This window comes from Cyphomyrmex costatus, unplaced genomic scaffold (genome assembly GCF_001594065.2).
Source record: "Cyphomyrmex costatus isolate MS0001 unplaced genomic scaffold, Ccosl1.0 scaffold43, whole genome shotgun sequence".
Classification (NCBI taxonomy): Eukaryota; Metazoa; Arthropoda; class Insecta; order Hymenoptera; family Formicidae; genus Cyphomyrmex; species Cyphomyrmex costatus.
The window spans coordinates 2,416,388-2,437,286 of record NW_017278534.1 but is presented as its reverse complement, the minus strand read 5'-3'; the positions used below and the strand labels follow the sequence as shown (position 1 = coordinate 2,437,286).

Here is a 20,899-nt window from a genome sequence, read left to right as displayed (position 1 = left end):
CTAAGCAATTCGAGCTAACTCGAGTAGCTCTACAGAATATTCAATCGCTACAAAATATCTTCAAGCAATGTACAATTAATGCATTTAAAAAATTTTCAATTTATAGCAATTTTTATTAGAATATGACGAATAGATTAATTATAATTATCAATCGATCATAAATTGGTAAACGCTATGTCAATAGGAACAATTTCAAAAAGGTATTACTATTATCAAACGCAAAAATGTAGTGTAAAACACTTCTGTACCGCACGAGTATATTAATTCACATATTTCATATACAGTGAACGTAACATAGGGCGTATTTTCCATTCGCTTTCGTTTAATGTATATTTGCAGTGACCAAATTAATACACCAATTGCGTCAATTCTGTGGACATTGTTGTTCCCCAGAAACTATCACGTATTGATATCTTGCAATTGTTACTAGCCAATGGTATATTTATTTTAATCGCGCTTATCCCAAGAATTAAATTATTTTTATTTATCTATGTTTTCGAACCGGTTATTTTAACTATAAAATAATTAAATTATGCCAGGAGAGCGCATTTAGGCGTAGGCAGAATGGGGTATTTGCTCATAAAGGTAAATTTAACAATATGTTCTTAAATCTTCTTTATTAATTCTGTTTTTAAAATACTTAATCATACTGTGTAAATAATTTAATTTCTTCCAAGAGTGGCGTTGTAAAAGGGAATATAAGGATAAATAAATTGAGAAAGACGAGAGGGAGGAAAATTCTTGTATGCGTGTAAGCGGCAGCATTGCAAACCCGTCCTTGTCCAAGAGAAAAAAATTGTATGTAATTTTGCCTTGCGGCGTACATCAAAATAAATGAGATTTTTCTCGCATGTCATAACTCGCGTCCGATGAATTACGTTTGTAAAACCCGTTTGTCACACAAACTTTCTTTTTGCTTTTATTTCACGAATAAATAATAATATAAGTTAAATTAAACTCTGCGACAAAAATGAATTTTATGTCAATTAGTTAAATTTTTAAATAAATACAAAATAATGCATGTAGAAAAAATCAAGAGAGAAAAAAATTTTAAAAATAGATATACACATGTGATATAATGATAATTGATTGTGAAAATACCAAGATACATAAATTTTGCCGCTAAATTAGAATTAATTTTTCCTTGTTAAACTATAAATATATTAATAATATCGTATATATAATTCTAAAGACGATTGAAAATGCATGATATTGTTTATAAATTAATTTTTCCATAAATTATTTTTATGAACATTATTCATAAATTAAATACTCTGATGTAATTGTTTCATATAAAAATTTAAGAAACAAGAAACTTCCATTTAAAAAAATTATTTAAAAAATTGCTAAGGTTTATAAAAAAATTATTTTATATTTTGAAGAAAAGTAGACACTAATAATAAGTATTATATAATTTAGCCGAAGCATTACTGAGATTACATCTTAAATTAATTAAAGCCATTCTTGAAAGAAACAAGAAAAATACAACAATTATACAAAAATAAATAAGAATCCATTCAATGTATTAGGTGGTCAATTTCCTTTATGAATTTTTTATTAATTTTTCCGAAAAAAATTTGAATAAAGTTCTATTATTTTTTATATCTTAATATTATATATTTTATATATCTCAAGATATTGAAAGCAATAAATTTTTTTCTCTATTAATAAAATTTATTTAAAACAATCCATATAAAAGACATAAATTCTTACGTGCAAGTAATTTTCTAAAGTTATGATAAAATATATAAAGAGATTAGTTGTGAATTGACAATATTTATTCATGTTGTGAATTGACAATAATTATTCATGTTAAAAAAATCGTGTGGATTTATTAACACTACATGCAGTGTCTATGTAATTCTCATCTTGTTGGTGTTAATATATATTTATATATTGTATCAACATTATAAATTTAAAATCCATGATGTTAAATTTATATCTTGTTGATATTAACACAAATATATAGAATGAGAATTATATAGATATGGTGTTATAAATCCACGTTGTATTTTTTAGAATGTGACAATTATGTCAACGAAGGAAATATCAAAATGATCGAAAGCTCTTGGGTGCGAGACAATGCCCATACTTATACCGTGTGTGAAGAAAAGACGGTGTCCGCTTATATATTGTAAGTTATAAAGTTTTTACGAGTATCGTAAAATCGTATAAAAGTTGGAAAATATTTCAAAGGTCCACGTACCACTTTTCACTGCTTAACTTTCTTTTTTATGACTGATTGCCCCCTTCCCTCTCGATCTTTGTTAGTACAGAAAGTTTAAAAATTCGCTCGGTTCACAATCCCTTTCAATTAAATAAATCAAATCCGTGATTCCATTAATTTCATTGGAAATTAAAATTATGTCGACAACAATCGATATTTACATCAATTCTAACGCTTCCATTTCTGGGATTAAAAGAATGCCCGTATCGCTTGTCGATTGTAAACAGGTTGCAATGAATTATACGTACAACAGAATTGTGATTAATCAACTACTTATGCAATTTTGGAGGCGAATGTAAGAAACGTTTTATGTAATGAAACTTTACATTGCCTTAAAGGCAGCCTTTGCTCTAAGAAACGACCACTTGGATGTATTGCCCTGAGGTGCAATCATAATCTCTCATATATCCTTTACCTATCAGAGTTTCTTGTAGACTGATATCTTGATATAAGGTAAAGTACCTGCATTACATATTAATAGATTCATTAATAAGATTTTAGATTCATTGCAAATTCTAAGGTTTCGTAAGTAATGAGAGAAATTTCTCGCCATAAGACTTCATCGAGCAAGTATAAATTCTAGAATGCCAACTTATTAAATAAGTTCTAAAACGTGGAAAAATCCGTGTTTTCGTTCATCTGATACGCAAGCCGATCACGGTAAAGAGTGTTCGCTAAGTAAGAGGTTTTGCAATGCGTATTTTCAATATCTTTCTCTATCTGCTCTCGCCTTTCATGAAACAATAAAAGCTCTATGGCCGGCGTTCTTTCGCGCAGGGATGGGTTTTTCATTTAGTTGAGTTTCGAAAGAAGAAAAGGATCTCATTTCACAGCACGGGCTCTTTACGCCTTTGGCTTTTCCGGCTTTGTGGCTGTAAGGTATCTGGCCGTGGATATGCATAATGCGCAAAAGGTTTCCCGAGAACTCTCCGCTCGCACATCGGCAAACGCATAAGTAATTACGCCCCAATTAGGATTATCTCGTGAACTCAGTATCATATATTTTGAAATAAACATGTTCACGTGGTTTGTGATAATTATATACATTTTTATTTTTTAAAATCAAGAAAGAGATAATAACAATTAACAATAAATAGCTAAACAATAAAACAATTAATTTTTTATTTACTTCTGTATGTATATATGCATGTTTCACATTATAATCATTACATCTACTATTAATCATATCTACATTTACAAGTAATATTATGATTATCAAGATACATATACTATCAAGATATATAAAAAAAGATGCATTATTCTATATTAAAAAATAAAAACAGTAATTCTAATGTGAACATATTACTTCTTCAAAAATACAAATTATGATGGTTTATTTTAAGTAGAATAAACTTTGATTTGTGTAAAATCGATTGTTTCAATACGATTAATACCGTATTGAAATCGAATACGTACACTAATATTAGTATTAATTTATCCAGGCATCACAAACGGAGTAATTATCAATATCATAATAGTAAAAACGGATAATCCTAATAGCTACTCTCCAAATAATGATTATTCATGCCATCTCGTGTGTTGATTTGAAAAATACTGATCCGCGATATCCTGTATCATTACAGTAATAAACATATTAAGCATATACTCAACTCTGTTCGCTCAATTATTATCATTCTTATTAGCTGATTAAATGCAACATGTTTAATCTGTTGCTTGCTCCATATACGATTGATTATGCAATATTCGGTGCGTGCTTAGAACATATATACTGAAAGCGCCATACCTGATTGGCGTTGTCCCCAATATATGTATATCTGTCCTTATCCATTTGTTTTACTGCGCATGCGTCGATTATATAATATAATAGTATAAGTCTTTCATTATAGCCTATACTCTGACAGCAACGAAATGAATATTGTAAAGGTATACAAAATTAACCAAACGTACGATTCTCACGCAGATAGATTTCAAACAAAAATGGATAGATATAGAGACGCTGCGTTATTCAGATCGGCACTTCTAGTAAATGTATTATGTTCTAAGGGTGCGTGTGTGCAGCGTTTTCGCGACGCTTTGCTTGTTCATACTTATCTAATGCCACAGAAATTTATAAATTCATGAGGGAGAACGCGAACCGACCACAAAGGGCGATTTCGAATCTGTTTAAGCGTACATTCGCGAGCTCTATTATTCTCGCGATAATTTAAGACAAGTCTGATATATACGTAAGCGAGTTTATGCGATGCCATTGTCTCGGGATTGCCGTTATTTATGGGAAGATTTCACCTTCCAAAAACGGAAGGTGTGCAACGCGATGAGCCACGATGCGAATAACAATCGCGCGTTCCTTGCGAGGAGCGGTAATTAAGGATTAGCAAGGTGATTAGTGAACGCTTGGTATTTAAATCTCGTTGCAGCGATCTGCGAGAGCGCCGTTGCACTCGCGCATGCTGAAGCTGGTTGAGGCTAAACACCTGATTATACATGGCCCAACGCTGAAACTTTGAGGAGCAGACGTTCCAATTACTGGCTCTAATTACGCAACGTTCCTCTAATACGTCGACCAAGTTCAAAACTGTGCGGTGATTAGTGATAAAGAGTCGCGCGTCTCTGCAAGTGAAAAACTTTCGCTTTGCTGAGACGGAGATATTCTATCAGAGCAAACGGGAACGTGCCTAATGACGCCTATTATAATGCGATAATTAAAAGCGGCCGCACGCGAGGAAGAACGACACAGAAGATTACTCTCGTTCATATATTCTATACATGTATTCTGACCGTTATATTCGATGTCAAGGAAGTTGTCTAGATACTTTTATTTAAATATATGTATAATTATTTTAATAGTCATGTGATTATTTTCAATAGCCATATTTCCACTTTTTCTTCCCTTCTTACCACCTAATTTCTCAATTAATTACTTTCCTGATTAATTATCGTTTAATTACTTTATTAGCACAATGACCATCCGTGGATCGAGGCATAAATAATTAATTAGAGCAGGATGCACCGCGAAAAACAATTAATTAATGACCAAACTTTCGCGTTAGTCCGCCGTTGCGAGTCCACGGCACGCTCGTTGGACGCTGATCTCGCAAACTCGTACACCGTGCGAAATATATATACAATCTCCTCGGGTTAGATTTTTCTTCATTTAAGCCGAAACAATGACGGACTGCGCAGATTTCTCGCAACGTTGCTGATAAGAGCCAGGAATTTACAGCAGCGTTGTAACACGCGTTGGTAAGCACTTCGATGTAATGCTTTTCGGTCATAGAACTGATATTCCTCTGTATCATGTTTAATACTTTATACCGCTAAACGCCTACAGCACGTATTCTGCATGCATACTAATTAAGATATAACGGACCACCCAGTAAATCGCGGACTATACTATATTCTCGAGCAAAATAGTTTCCTTGAACTATATTATTAAATCACTCGTTAGCTTTATAGAGATATTCATCTTTGGGGCCAATTCTCCTTCAATTAAGAAAGATTCTGTATCGATTTTTAGTGAAAACTTTATTATAATTAACTTGTTTAAAGAGCAACTGCTCTTCCAAATCTTCGATGAATAATGCATGACAGCAGGGCACATAAAGTGTATTGGAATGGTAATAAGTTCCAAACTCGATCTAAGCAAATGCGCAATAATAACTGCTTATAAGTTGACGGCCGTGATGTTATTTTTTGTAATCTCTCCAGTGTTTTTTGGCAAAATGCCTCGTGTTCCCAATAGTATTCCATATAGCTAACAACATTGACGATGGTGTTGCCAAGATTAGGTATATGAAAAGTTTAAACTTTTGTTCATTTAACTTATTAAAGTTATAAGTAAGATAAGTATTTTGCAAACTTGCTTCTTTTGATAGAAAAAAGGAAGAATAGACAGCTCTTTGTTGAACGAAAAGATTTGATCACATATTTATGTATGTGCATGTATATGCATATTGTAATCAACACAGTTAATTTAATTTTAAAAAATATTTAAAACTGTTACTATCTTATTTAATCCAAGAGATAAAATGCAATTTTTCTAGATATTTAAATATTTATATAGCACAAAAATCCTTTGTAATACCTCTTTTAATAATAAATCAAGTAGAAAATAAATCAATCAAGTATTTCCTTTTTATTCAAAGACTAATGTAATAAACTTCCTCTAAAAAAATTTTATTCGTATAAAAAGTAAATTTTAATGACACATTATTATATTATTCTTAAATTATTCACGTTAAACAAAGATCACAAATCGCAAAAGGATTAAATTCTATTAAAAAAATGTTTAAATACAATAATAATTTCCTAATTATAATAATAAAAAAAAGTATAAAAACGAATCCACGACAAATACACAACAGCTTCCAAGTTTTCAAATTGTTAAATGGCACCGATTATCTATCGAAAAAGTGTCAAATAAATAAATAAATATCGTTCCGATGCTCCATCTGTCACCATTGTAACACTTGCGCTTAACAGAATCAGACAAATACGTAAAGATGCTCCTGTTTTCTCTCTCAGACATTTTATTATATACATATAATATATAGTAAATAAGAGAAATTCAATTTTAACCACCAAATAATTAATTAATTGATGTAATACAAAAATTGACAATAATAAACAATAATTGACAATTTACATTTAAATAACTCATCTTTATCTTATCTCTTGACTATTTTTATATTATATTAACGATTATGAATTTCTCACTTAGACACAATTTCCACATTCACACAAAAACAGGAGAATCAATTTCTTCGAACAAATTGTACCGCACCATGTCGCTTAGACCGTAAGATTATGCTTTCATCTCTATGACATTGTAACATCGATAAGAATCGCTGAAGAAAAATCCACGCGCGCGCGAGTTCCGAAACGTTCGATATTATTTTTATATTATTTTATATTTTTTATTTTTATGTTGTATTAACATTGTAACTTGAAATTTATTTTATAAAAAAAAATCTTGTTACCGCTCGATTTAGACCATTTTTTCTTTATACTTTGCATTGCAAAAAACGAACGAAATCTAATTAATAAAAAAAAAGTTATGTCAAAATATGATCAAATTTTTTTAACATACGAATATAAATTTGCAAAAAGTAATCTTTTACTGACAGATTCATTGATTAATATTTTGTACTTTTTCGTTAATAAATATATAGAACTATCAGTAAACCTTTCAAATTCTATACAATCAAAAATACTTAATCAATGTTCCGTGAATAAAATGTTACAAGCGTAAATAGCTGAAAATGTCGTGTCGTGTTATGTGAATCAAATTTTATTTAAAAAATGTTTAATATAAAACTAAAAAGTATTAAAAATGAATGCGATACAAATTTGTAAAAATATCTGTTGATAAAATCTATTCCGTTCACGTGCTGGCTGTATATCATATATATATGTATTTATTCAACAATCATCGAATATAGCTACCATATAAATAAATTTTGATATATATATTTATTTATATATATAAATTTATATATATATATATATTATTATAAATTTTTTTATAATAACTATGGAATTAAAATTCAAATAATAAGAAAATCAAATATACATATTTTATTAACATAATAAAAAAAATAAAAATACAGTTATTGGAATAATTTATAACAATTTATCTATTCAATTTTTGATATTTAAATTGTGCGATCGGTAATAATCTGTTTCCTTTTTTTAGACGTTCGCGGACTAAGCAATGTGTCGATCGACATTCCATTGGCAGTGGCAGCTGGTACTACAGTCAACATGTCCTGCAAATACGATCTACAATCGGATACTCTTTACACCGTTAAATGGTACAAGGGCGCATCGGAATTTTTTCGATATGTCCCCAAGGAAATGCCACCAATTGGAGTATTTGGGGAGCTTGGAGCAAGAGTCGTGGTACGTAATGCATTAAAACGAAACGTTACAATCTTGTAAGATATAGATCTAGACAGATAGATCTGGACATGCAATTTTCTAATGTATTGTTTCATTGTAAAAAGTAGATAAAACTTGTCAATTTAAAATAGACAAGTTTATATTTAATCAATAATATGCCGATCAGAATAAATTTCAAAAATTTCTGATTATGTTTAAAAGTTTCTATTATAATGTTAGATTATTATAATGTAAAATTATTATATATACTATATTTACTATAATAATATACTATATAAAATACGTTTGAAGTTTTCCAAATTCTATGTAGAACTAATTCTATTTATTCCAATTTATAACACCATAAAATTAAAAAAAATGTAAGATGTTGTCATTTCTGAACTATCTCTAATTGGAATTGTTGGAACTATGCGCTTATACAATACGCAATCTGGCTTGCGTTCTGCGCATGTTATGACGTGAATGCTATTTCATTCCACCGATATTGACTGCGAGGGGATTGTCGCTTTACCATAAAGCATGCCGAAATAACATTTTTAAGTTAGAAATATGACAATAATAGAAATAGAAATAATAGAAATAATCGTAAATATTACATAAATTATGTCTTTTGTAATAAAAAGCATCTGTGATATTGAATCACAAAATTTAAAGGTTATAAATTTTAACAATTATAGAAATTGATTTTTTTAGAATAAAAGTATAAAAATATACATACCTTTTTTATTTTATATATCATAAACGATTATATATGTATATACATATATATACATATATAACCCACAAGGTTTTTCGTGCAATCGAATATTTCACTCCCCGAGTTCTTTTATAGTTCCGTATTTATTAAAAGTTGTGTCCTACTTTTTGGTGAAGCAAATTTTGTATGGATCCATATTTGACGGAGAAATATCAAAGTTGAGATAAAAGACGGAAATAAAACTAATCGTTTTAAATATTTTTAACTTTTAACTATAATTTTTACTAAAAAAACATAAAAATTTCTTTTAATTATATATATTTTTGTAAAAATTATACATTTTATATTTTATTTATTTTTATCATTTATATAATTAGATTCACTTTAATTATTCTTTTCTAAACTCTAAACGAGATAAGAAATACTTTTATGGAAAAACCTTATATATTTTTTCAATCGTTTGACACAATAAAAAAAGTCCGTGTATCTTTATATTAAAAAAAAATCAATTCTCAAATAATAAAAAAATTTACATCTTCAAATTTTATGATCCAATATCACGGATGCTTTTTACACAATAAGCATAATTTACGTAATGTTTACGATATTATTCTATTATCGTCATGTTTATAACTTAAAAATGTTATTTCGGCATGCTTTATGGTAAAACGACAATCCCCTCGCAGTCAATATCGGTGGAATGAAATAGCATTCACGTCATAACATGCGCAAAACGCAAGGCAGATTGCGTGCTGTGTATGCAAACGAATATTTGCAGCGCATATCTGGCATGCATGAAGAAGAAATAGCTATTGCATGGCAAAAACTTAAAGATTCGCAAAAATATATAAACCTGTTAATTAAAGTATAAACTCAATATAATCATTAAAATTCCACTTCTTGTTATATGTTTTTCATTCGAATGCATAAACGCTTTCTACACAGTAAAATATAAATATCACATCTAACTTTTATCTAGTAAAACATTATTAACTCGTAATTAATTTTATAAAAATTATATTATTTATGCAAACTCTCTTTCAGAAATATCACTACTGATATGTTTATGCAACAAATTAAGCATAAATAATTTCTTTCTAGTAAGATATTGGCAAACGACGGTACCATTCGTTTTCCTATAACATGCTTTAATGTTTCGTCATTCAATATTTGAAATCCGTTAGTACGACGATTTATTCCAAAAGAAAAACGTACAGCGGCTACGTACCTTTCCTATCGCGACACGCAAATGTAAAATACATTTACTTTCTATAGATGTTATGATCAAATATACTTCCGAAACTCACATTTTATGTTCTGAAAACTGTATTTTGAACCATAAAAAACATTTATGTATGATATTTCGCGATGTCGCAGAAATTTGGCAAAGTAAACAAAAAAGACATAATATAATAAAGACGTGCGGTACGATTTAGCTAAATTATCGCATACTCGAAATACAATCGAGGTAAGATCATTATCCATTCGGTGATAGGAAACGCAATAGAGTACGTGTATACCACGCAAAATACGACCGCTAAGTTGCTAATGAAGAGACACTACGGCATAAATATATAATAGAACCACAGGTGATATCTATTTAACAGATAGCATCGTATATTACGAGGTAAAGAATTTTCATCTCTCTACGATATAGCGTCTTCAATCTACAACTTTATCACGTCTATCACGGTCTGCCGTTACATACTTAAGATGCCTTTCTTTATCTAGTCGTTCTAACTGAGCTGTTCAAATCTTTTGTGCTATTAAACTGTTCGTTTTTCCACTTGATGAGAAGTCAGAATTATTGTGTATAAGCGAGAACAATGATTCACATTTCGCCTAGCAAGCATAAAACGTCAATCAACTATTATCATCGCGTCCTGGGCGTGACAATATCAATACACGGATGCACGTAAAGGTAAAAGCAACACGATAAATCAAATATGATGAATTTCAATATCATTTTCAAAACAGCTGGGTTACGTGCTTCGATGTTTAAACTGTTTTTATCTTGTTAATGTAATTGTAAAAGATATTATTTTCCGCTAACCATCGTCGTTATTGCTACAGTAAAATTTGGTAATCTACTTTTCATTGCCGCACGTTTGCATAAAACGACTATATGAAAGTCACACACTTCGTCATTTTAAATGAAATCCAATAGTTTTTTTCTTTTTCAATGAGAATGTTGCGTGATTTCACTACTGGAATTTTTTCCTAATGAGATTCTTTTGCGAACGAAATTTTTTTACGTTTCCATACCTGTTAATAGGATGTTTCAAAGACAACTTTTTGAATTTATCACGACAGGGAGAGAGAAGGCAGCGTGTATGCGCGCGGTCGATTACGTGCCATCGCATCGACAGAAAAAGAAATGAGAACAGAAGAGTCCAATACAAGCTACGCGATATTTCGAACTACGCACGTACACGTGTGTACGTGTCGTGAGAGAAGAAAGAATGGTCGCTGCAAAATCAACGTTTTCGGAGCGAGTTAAAAAAGTTGTTAAAAGCTTTATCCAAGCTGAACTAAAGCACAGCTAACAGCTTTATTCAATCCGAATTAAAGCACAAGTTAAGCATTTACTCAGTCTCTCAAAGTATTTCCGTTTTAAATTGTATAATACTTTTTTCTCTGTGTTTCAAACGTTCTAACAAAATATTGGACATAAATGAAAACGCAATGTCCTCGCATTTATTTTTTAAATTATATAAACCTGAATATTGAACTTTTATCATAAAATATCTCTTTAATTAATTCGATTATGTATCTGTCGAATGTGATTAATTATTTTTAATGCGGTATTTGTAAAAATAAAATTTTAATTGATCGCGGAATTATAAACTACACGTTATTGATTGTGTACACTGTACATCTTAACGTAGAGAGATAACAAGAAAAAATGAAACATTCGATTTATTACGTGGTAATCGAGTTATGTAAGAAACATGGAAACAATGATTTTGCTGAAGTATCTAAAAATTTAGATCGATACAAATCTGAAAATAATTTTGTTGAACCATCAAAATAATTTTGAAGGAATCTCATGTATGCTACAAAAAATTTTTAACATTTTAACAAACCGTTCGAACATCCTGTAATTATTTTGACGGTCCAACCAAATTATTTTCAAATTTGTCTAGTTAAATTTTTAGATATTTCATCAAAATCCTTCTTTTCGTGCGTGCATAATTGTATTGGATAAAGGTAACTGTCGGAAAATCAATGTTTTGAGGGCTGAATTGAAATAGAGAATGAAAGAATAGCTAAACCCTTTATGCAGCCACACGATTTCCACGCGGAGCGAGTTCGGTCAACGAGTTGCTCTTGTACACGCAATGGTTTTCCAATTAGATTTTACCGGCGGAAAATACGGACGGCGGCGCACACACCCTGGCCAATAAATCGTGACACACTCCTAGTGGGGAAGAGAAATAGAGAGCGAGAATTGCCGCTACGACCGCGGATGCAATGAGGTTGCCGACGCGACGATAGCGCGATACATGTGTAGGCACAGAGAATATCAGCCGTTACCGTTCCGTATTTCGCGAATGGGTAACAATATTAATATTGCCAAGCGAGTTCGATGAATTTATGCGTGAACATGTTACGCCAGGCATTGTTGAATCGTTATATTATGTAGCCCGGGCATGTAGAGTAAAACGATATACATCGCTGTTGTTGCTTTTACATGCATGAGCGTGCCAGTTGATCTCCGATCCGGATACGTGGGGCAGCTATTCTAATTTTCGAGATAAACGCGATGGATGCATAAAGATCCATTATTCCATTAGGTCATAACAATCATGTATCCCCGAACGATCCTCGAACAAATATAATATAATAGACAAAACACTTTTTTTATATTTAAATTTTAAAACATAACTCTTTTCAACGGAAAAAAATTAATAGAATAGAGAAGTAACCTGTACTAAATAAACCGATCTAATAATGTATATAGTTAACAATTGTTGTGGTAAATTAAATGACCGAAAGCTAAAAATCTTATCTATAACATGACGTAGAACAATTGTTTTATCATGGAATAATTTAGTTGCTCAATTTTCTATAATTTATAATAAATAAATAATAATTTTGTACATAAGAGTTATCTTGCTTTTTATTTTTGGGTAGATTGTACAATTCCTAATCTCCTAAATGCTTCTAAGCCTTTTTTAGATAAATTTTTTTCGGACAATTGTTAAACTGAATGCAATAATTTATCTCTTTTTATAATTGAATGAAAATATTTATTTACGGTACAATAACCGTTATTAATAAAATCGACTTGCTTAAATTTTTAATAGTCACAATTTTGCATCGTAAATATTGGAATATATATGTATAATAATGTACTTCACAGTAATATATTTAATAATAATATATTTCCAAGATATTAATTAGAATCAAAGATATCTTGAGCACAAACAATTTTTAAATCATAAACGATATCGGCTATAGAAATATAATTTGGCACTCACCGCGATACGATGCGCATAGCAGCAAAACTGTGATACCACGTCGATCTGTAAAATACAAACGCAAAATCCTACAACAGCGTCCAAAATATTTCACAAATTAATTAGAACGCGCATGGAATTTTTCACTCATCTCTTTCAAGCACACACAGATTTAACAAAATACGCGTAATTACATAATTTACAAAAAGAAAGTTCTATAAAATTTCATAGACATAAAAGATTTTTTTTCAATTATTATCAGTTAAGCAATGAATTCAAGAAGAATAAGAAAATAAAAATAATGTTTATTTGATGTCACACAGACCAAATTTATATCATTTTTTTTTATCATGATTCGGTCAATATAATTTCCAATTTTCTTGTTCTTAGGAATAAACAGATAATTTTTTAACATGGCCGGGGACACTACCGCGTCTCCTGATATTAATTCCATAAGCGATTTTATATATAAATGATAAGTTTGAAAAATGTTTACCTCATGGTTGTTCCGCTGTTGCTCGATGCTTCCTGCAAGGCCTCTCTCCTCTTCTCATCAGACTTCCTCGTCGCACTCACTGGTTAAAAGGTTAGATTAACAAAACTACGATCGCGTGCATACTTTGTACGGCACTCCCGACACGACGCGCATCGTTATACATCCCGACGAAAGAATAACACATGCGAGAAAAGATTTGCGTGAAGAGAAAGTAAAATGAAACTACGAACGGTACTCGATAATATTCGTAACGTTCCACGCATCGAAGCACGAACGGTCAAATCTCAAATAGCGCAAGAATACGAAGGTCGCGAAAGACGCGCAGCTAACTTCACGCGTCACCTGCCCCGCGTACCGCGCGCCGCGCCACCACTTCTTTGATATTCTCAGCGTTTTCAATAATAAATATATAATGCGTGCAATAAATACACGTTCACAATTATCTTGCGTTATAAGTTACAACACAAGCGAATTTTTCGATCGGATATTATTTTACGAAACGTATTTCAATGAATCGTCGACAAGTACAATACAATCCCGAATTTTAGCTGAGCAATTAATAAATACAGAAACACCACAATCGTGATTCTACTTAGACACGGAAAAATATCATTCTATTGCTGAGAAAAGTGATTACACAATTGACTTTCTTTCTTTTAAATAATAATTATTTTTATATATGTAACAAAGAATGTCTTCTTAATAATATTCTTAAAATATATCTACTTATTACAATTTTTATAAAACCTCGTCATTATACTGTGTAATCGAGACAAGAATTTATTTTTTTTTTAATATTGTTATAAAATTGATCGAGGAAACGACTTCATACAATAAGAAAATCAAATTTGTTTTAATTTAATAATTTAATAATTAAAACAAATTGAAATATTACCAATTGATTGAAACTTACCAAGTTCAGAATATTCATATTTCGAATAAATTTAATGCATGTGATGAATTTACAGATTTGGATGAATTTACAGATGAATATACACACTTGTGAAATATATAAATACTCTTGAAACAAGTAATTATTACTTGCGTATATATAGGATATATTTTTCTGTGTGTATTAATTAAATCTACGACTAATTGACTGCGGCTCGACTCGTAGCCAATCCGTCCTGTGGCGTTCCATAAATGATTGAAAAATACTCAAACAATAGTGACTTCGCATCGATACTGCACGGTGCAAATTAATTAAGACTAATTAAGACGTAATTGAATATCCGAAAACGTAACGATCAAATTTAGCGTTAGCTACGCAGTGCTGCATAACCTCGAGCGCGTAATTCTAACGAAATATACATACTATTAGTACGCGTTGATTGTTAACTTTCTTTTTTACCTCCTATAACGCTTGATAGTTCACGTATGCTACGCGTTTCAATTCAAAAATACAGAGACAATTTACATTCAATTCGCAACTCAAAGCACAACACGACACATGTTCTAACTTTATATATTGTTAGAAAATCAACGTTGCTCGTAAACGTCGCAATGAAGCAACAATTTTTCTTCTCTGTCATATAAAATTTTAAGTAAAATGAGTAAAATCCCGCGAAACATCTTTCTCGATTGACGATCGTCGTCTCAATACTCCTAATTGCGGAAGTTAAGTAATGGATCGATATGTAGATAATCGCTTTCCTCATTTTCTTAATCTTTTCGCGACTAAGAATTAATACGATGGAATGCGGAGCGTTTTCCTGTGCTGCCTACTGGCTCGAGCCTCGAAGCGGGAATGAGAGCGCGGGGAAACACGGCGTAGGGCGCACCGCAAAAACAAACATCAAGGTCGCGCGTGCCGGCCAATCCGTTGTCGTTTTAAAATTTAAAGTATTCAACGTACTTTATAAATTTATGAAATAATTTCGCCATAAATGCCTCTACTTTCAAAATAATTTTGATGGATAAACATACGATGTGTTGTCGAGTTTCGCACTTGATAAAAAAAAAATTATGATTTTACACACACAAAAATATTAAGCATTTGTATTTTTGTTCTAAAATTCTTTTATGATATTCCACACTATTTTCTATTAATTACCGACATTATACGTACATACATTTACAAATTTTTGAAACAAAAAATAATTTATAATAAATGTTGTAAATAAATTTTTCACCTGAAACTTTAAATAATGGTTAATAGAATGCCAATACTTTGCCAAGGCTGTTACATTAAAATATCAGTTTTCTGACTTTAGCATTTAAGAAAATCGTGGTCAATTATAATATTGATATTCGCTGATCCTCTCTTTTCAGCCGGAAAGAAGTTTTAACCCAGAGGTAATAATTGTCGATTGACCTAATTTTCTTCATGTAATCGATCATCTGAGGTATTTTACATCCTAATTGAAATCACTATTATTAATAATATATTATATATTATTAATTGTTTTCCGATTTATTATTCGAAAATGTTATAGATATACCCCTGAGGATTTAATCACAATTTTCTGAAAAAAAGTAAAAATAAATCAAACAAATATTAAAAATATCTTATTTTGGCAATATTTCTAAAAAATAAAGATTTTAATTAATATAACATCTTGTATTGCGGATTTTTAATAGAATTGCATATTTGAAGGTTTGTAAAAATAATATTGTTAAGAAAAGGAAAAATATATTAAATAAAATTCACACAACACGATATTTTATATTGTACAATATAATTAACATTTTTTCGCCGCTGTGACTATTCCTTAAAGATGTTTCTCGTAATTAATCCATCTTTCTATTACGATGCTATCGTCCATCCATTTCTGATGTGGCATATGAGCGTGTCGTTGCCACAAACACAAAGCAAACCGCAGCAAAATTAATTGTGTGATTTATATATGCTGCCACTGGCAACATATAATTAATCCCTGTTGCTAGGTATTGTTTGTCGCGGACGAGGGAACGCGCGAGGACGTCAAAGTGGGCGAGTAAGTGCGATCGATTTGCAATAAATGGCACTTGCCGGCATTGTGCGCTCGGTCAATTCCGCGGTTGACGCTAAATTAACTCAAAATTCAGTAAGCCTCTCTTGGTATCATTGCCGGCGATTTATGGCACGAAATAATATGTAATTCATCCGTCCGATCTCGACCCGCTCCTTTTTCATCCTGCCTCGCATATGGTTCGCTGCCCTGAAAAAAAATAAAAGAGAGAGTTATTAATCTTGATGTTTTTAACGGCATAGTTTTACCGTGACGAAATATCATCACAAAGTACGTCGTCTTTGTAGTTACATTATCGGTATAACGATGAAATATTGCAAACAATATTATGAGAATGACTTGTGTAATTATATAATTTATCTTCCTAGCGCTAGTCATTTAATGCACCGAAATTAAAAGAGATATAAAATATAGTTTTAAGCTGAATATTTTTAAAATATTACAGGCAAAAATTTATATAGTGATTTATCTTCAAATGACGATTGTAATAAATGTCCTTTATTTATCCAAGTAAACGAAGGTGTATATAGCTTTTTAAAATATTTGTTATAAAATGTCACAAACTTTATTCGCGTATATGAACGCTTTCTTTATTGACGATATTTGGTAAAGTAAACTAATGAATACCCGATATAAATGGTAATAAAATAGTATAATGGTAGCAAATTTACAAATATTAATAAATACAATAATATTCTCTTAAACGCGAAGGGATTAAAATGTAAAGCGCATTTACTTGTTGAAACGTTTTGGCTTAATATAATTTTAAAATATATCACACGCGTCCAAATAATATTATATGTATATTTATGATAAAATTTCACACAATACAATCTCAGTAACATGGACTTCATAATTGCAGAATTTTGTCGATTATATTACACTTATAGTGATGGATTGGTAGAGATAATTTATGGACATGTATCCCTGTCATCATAAATAATAACTTTTTAATTACATTTCAGACAAATCGGAGCGATGCGCATCGAGTTGTCCTAAAGGATGTACAGCCCAATCATACCGGCAAATATCGTTGCGAAGTCTCCGGAGATTCTCCCTCGTTTAATACCGTAATGGTTTCTGGTTACATGCACGTAGCTAGTGAGTATCTGGAGAAACGTATTTTACATCTTAGCAAAGATAACACGACGTACACTGCGAAGACTGAAAAGCGAAGCTTAACGCATAGCTAAGCAAACATATTCCTTTCTATGAATTTCGATATGAGTAAATATGTGACGAAAAGAGTAAAAGCCTACATAAGCCTACATGTTCCTCGTACATGCATTAATTTAAAATAAAATACTATAATTTTACAGAATTATCGTTCTCAAAATAATTACAAAATAATTATAGCTAATTAATTACAAAATTAATATCAGTATAATGAAAGACTAAAATTTGATCAAAATAATATTGCATCGTGTAATATGCAGGAAAACATTTAGAATGATACTCAACAGTTAACAGTTGGAAAAAAATAACGAATAAAAAATTACTTCCAACTTCGTACAAAATTTTATTAAAAATTGTGAGAAATATCTAATTTAAAATAAGTTTTTAATATATACGTTTTCACTAAAATATTTTTATGATCTACATCAGGCAAATAAGTGTTTTCATAACATCGCATTTTTATTTCGTACATCGCGCAACATAAATTAAACTCGGATGTGTATTCCTTTCATTCGTATATATTTTTTAGCATTTTTGTTGCAATATTTTTATAACGAGTTTTTCGCGATTTTTCACAGCATTTGTTGTACATACAATTGTTATTTCAGAGAAAGATGTTAAATAACTATTATATTTTTATAACACTTCAAGTCTCTTGTAACAACATTTACTTACCAAGCCAACAATTAAAAAACCCATTATTGACTCCATAAAAATGTTAAAATTTTAAAATAATTATAAAATTGTAAAATTTATAAACTATAAAGAGAAAAGAAAAGGGAATCAGTAATTGCTATTGGATCTATTCCATAAATTTTATATAAGCTTTATAAATAACCATAATAAATTTCGAAAAATTTGAAATTTATCAAACTCGAAAGACTGTGGCATTCAGGAAATGGCTTCTTATTTTACAAAATTATAGAAGTTATGAAATATAATTAATTCCAACATTCTCGCTGATACTGCCTCGGAGAGGAAATTACAAATTAACGTCACAGGTAGCTGTTTATGCGTGCAAGATGACAAAAAGCTGGCGTCATTAGCCTTGATAAGCACGCAATAAACCTGTCTGCAAGACAGAAATCTTCGATTGGTGATGCTTATTGAATTCTTCGTCTATCCTATCTCGTTCCATCCAAGATGAAAAAGCATGAAAGCCTCCGTTAATTTCACCATTTGACGCCACTAAAGCGTTAAATGGATATCGTTAATTTATAACTACTATTCTATCGGCTAACGTTGTTTCGATGGACGCGCACGATCGTCTCATGTAATTCCCGTTTGTAACGCAGATAATTGCTGCGACCAATTCGCTACGAGATAGTACTTTTTGCGGCGTCCTTCGTATATAAGCGACACCTATTCCGCGCCAGCTGGGACGCATTGTTAAAATTCAATAAAAACATTTTATCGTCCCATTCGAGGGCGGTTAACAGCTAGCGGAGAGGACGAGGATCCGTGATGAATCGCGGATTCGGTCGTGACCCGTTAAGCTCTTTTTTTTTTCGGTCGCTTTTGCCCACGACTTTGTTCCTCGCACGCTACTATAGAGGCACCTACAGATCTCTTTCTCTCTTCTCCGGTATGTCTCTCGCGAGAGTGCCTTTCATTATCGTTGATTATCCTACATGGCGACTAGTATTGTCACCGTAATCGCGCCCAATTAAAACGCAGTTAGGCGAGGAGCGAGAGACCAGAGAGAAACCGAATAGCGATGGTAGCAGCGGCGACGGCTGTGAAAAGGAAGGAGACGCAAAGATCGAGGAAGGAACATTCGCGGGTGCCGTTCCCACCGTTCCTTACTGCCGTCGTCGACCTAACGACGGCACAAGCACGTTAGGGAACCTCTTTCGAAGGAACGAGGTGATTGCCTTCTCTTTCCGATCACGAATCTCTCGTAAAAGCTCGACACTAGATCGGTAAGTTTCGAAACCCTGCACCTTGTGCAAGCCCGTGCAAGCCCCTTTCGTCCTTGCCGCTCTCGGATGCACTGTCTCTCTCGTTTCCTCTTTCCCAGTTCTCACGAGGCCAGTGATTCCATTCTACGCGACACATGAGTTGAAAACCGTAATACTCCTCGGTCGTGTCCTTGAGAGTACTCGTGGCGAAGATCGCGCGAGAAAGGAGCAGACGTAGGCGGAAGTCGTTGCGGGGAAGTGAGACAATTCCCTGACAGTTTACCGGATTGCCACCGCAGTTACGTGTCATGAGGAGAGATTCACTACCTTCTGTGGACGTTATAATGATCCTCCAAGATGTACACGATACGTTATGTATGTGTATATATATGTCGTAAGTCAGGCTCGAACTTCGTCTAATGACGATGATGTTTGCGGAAACATCCATGTAACTTACCGTGAGGGACCGAAAAGGCCAATTTTGAATAAAGCTATGCGCGACGCGAACGCGTTTTATATTTATGAAGGCGCATCGCCTCGGGCTTTGTACGGAAACACTACTTCTAATTTACGGCGCGGAGGACGCGCATCGCTCTTTCAATTCAATTTCCCGAGATGTGCAACGCACCACAGCGATATCCGTGTATAGACGGAAATCCTCTCCCCCATTGTTCAGGGATAAAAGTTACATTTTTGCTGCGTCGCCTATATCCTCGTGTGATTCATATAACTGCGAGACAATTAACAAAGTACGATACATTAATACAGAGAGTGATTGGAAAATACTTCCTCGGTATAGAAATAAAGGATTATTTTACATCAATTTTATTTTTATTTGCCCAACAGAAAGTAGATATTGTTATAAAGCTGTATACACATACTAATATATAGTTATTTAATAAATATAGGAATTATCTATATACAAATTAAACTTAATATACATCTATATACATATTTATAAAATAAGATATATTGTATAATATAATTCACAAACAAAAAATTAGAATGGACTCACCAACGAAGTTGATTGCAAATTCGACTCTGGATTTGAATCTTCCTCAGTGTGTAAGTCAAGCACAAGAGAGAGAGAGAGAGAGAGAGAGAGAGAGAGAGAGAGAGAGAGAGA

The 20,899-nt window shown here is 31.8% G+C and overlaps 1 protein-coding gene across 1 annotated transcript in view; it reads left to right on the top strand.

The window, feature by feature from the left end:
- The window catches only part of LOC108777362 (uncharacterized), a 59,758-nt gene that overhangs the window by 34,204 nt on the left and 4,655 nt on the right, over window positions 1-20,899 (top strand). Inside the window, exons 2-3 of the mRNA XM_018544227.1 lie at window positions 7,884-8,089; window positions 17,662-17,797. Of these exons, the coding sequence (XP_018399729.1) occupies window positions 7,884-8,089; window positions 17,662-17,797 (342 nt within the window). The remainder of the gene's footprint in view (window positions 1-7,883; window positions 8,090-17,661; window positions 17,798-20,899) is intronic.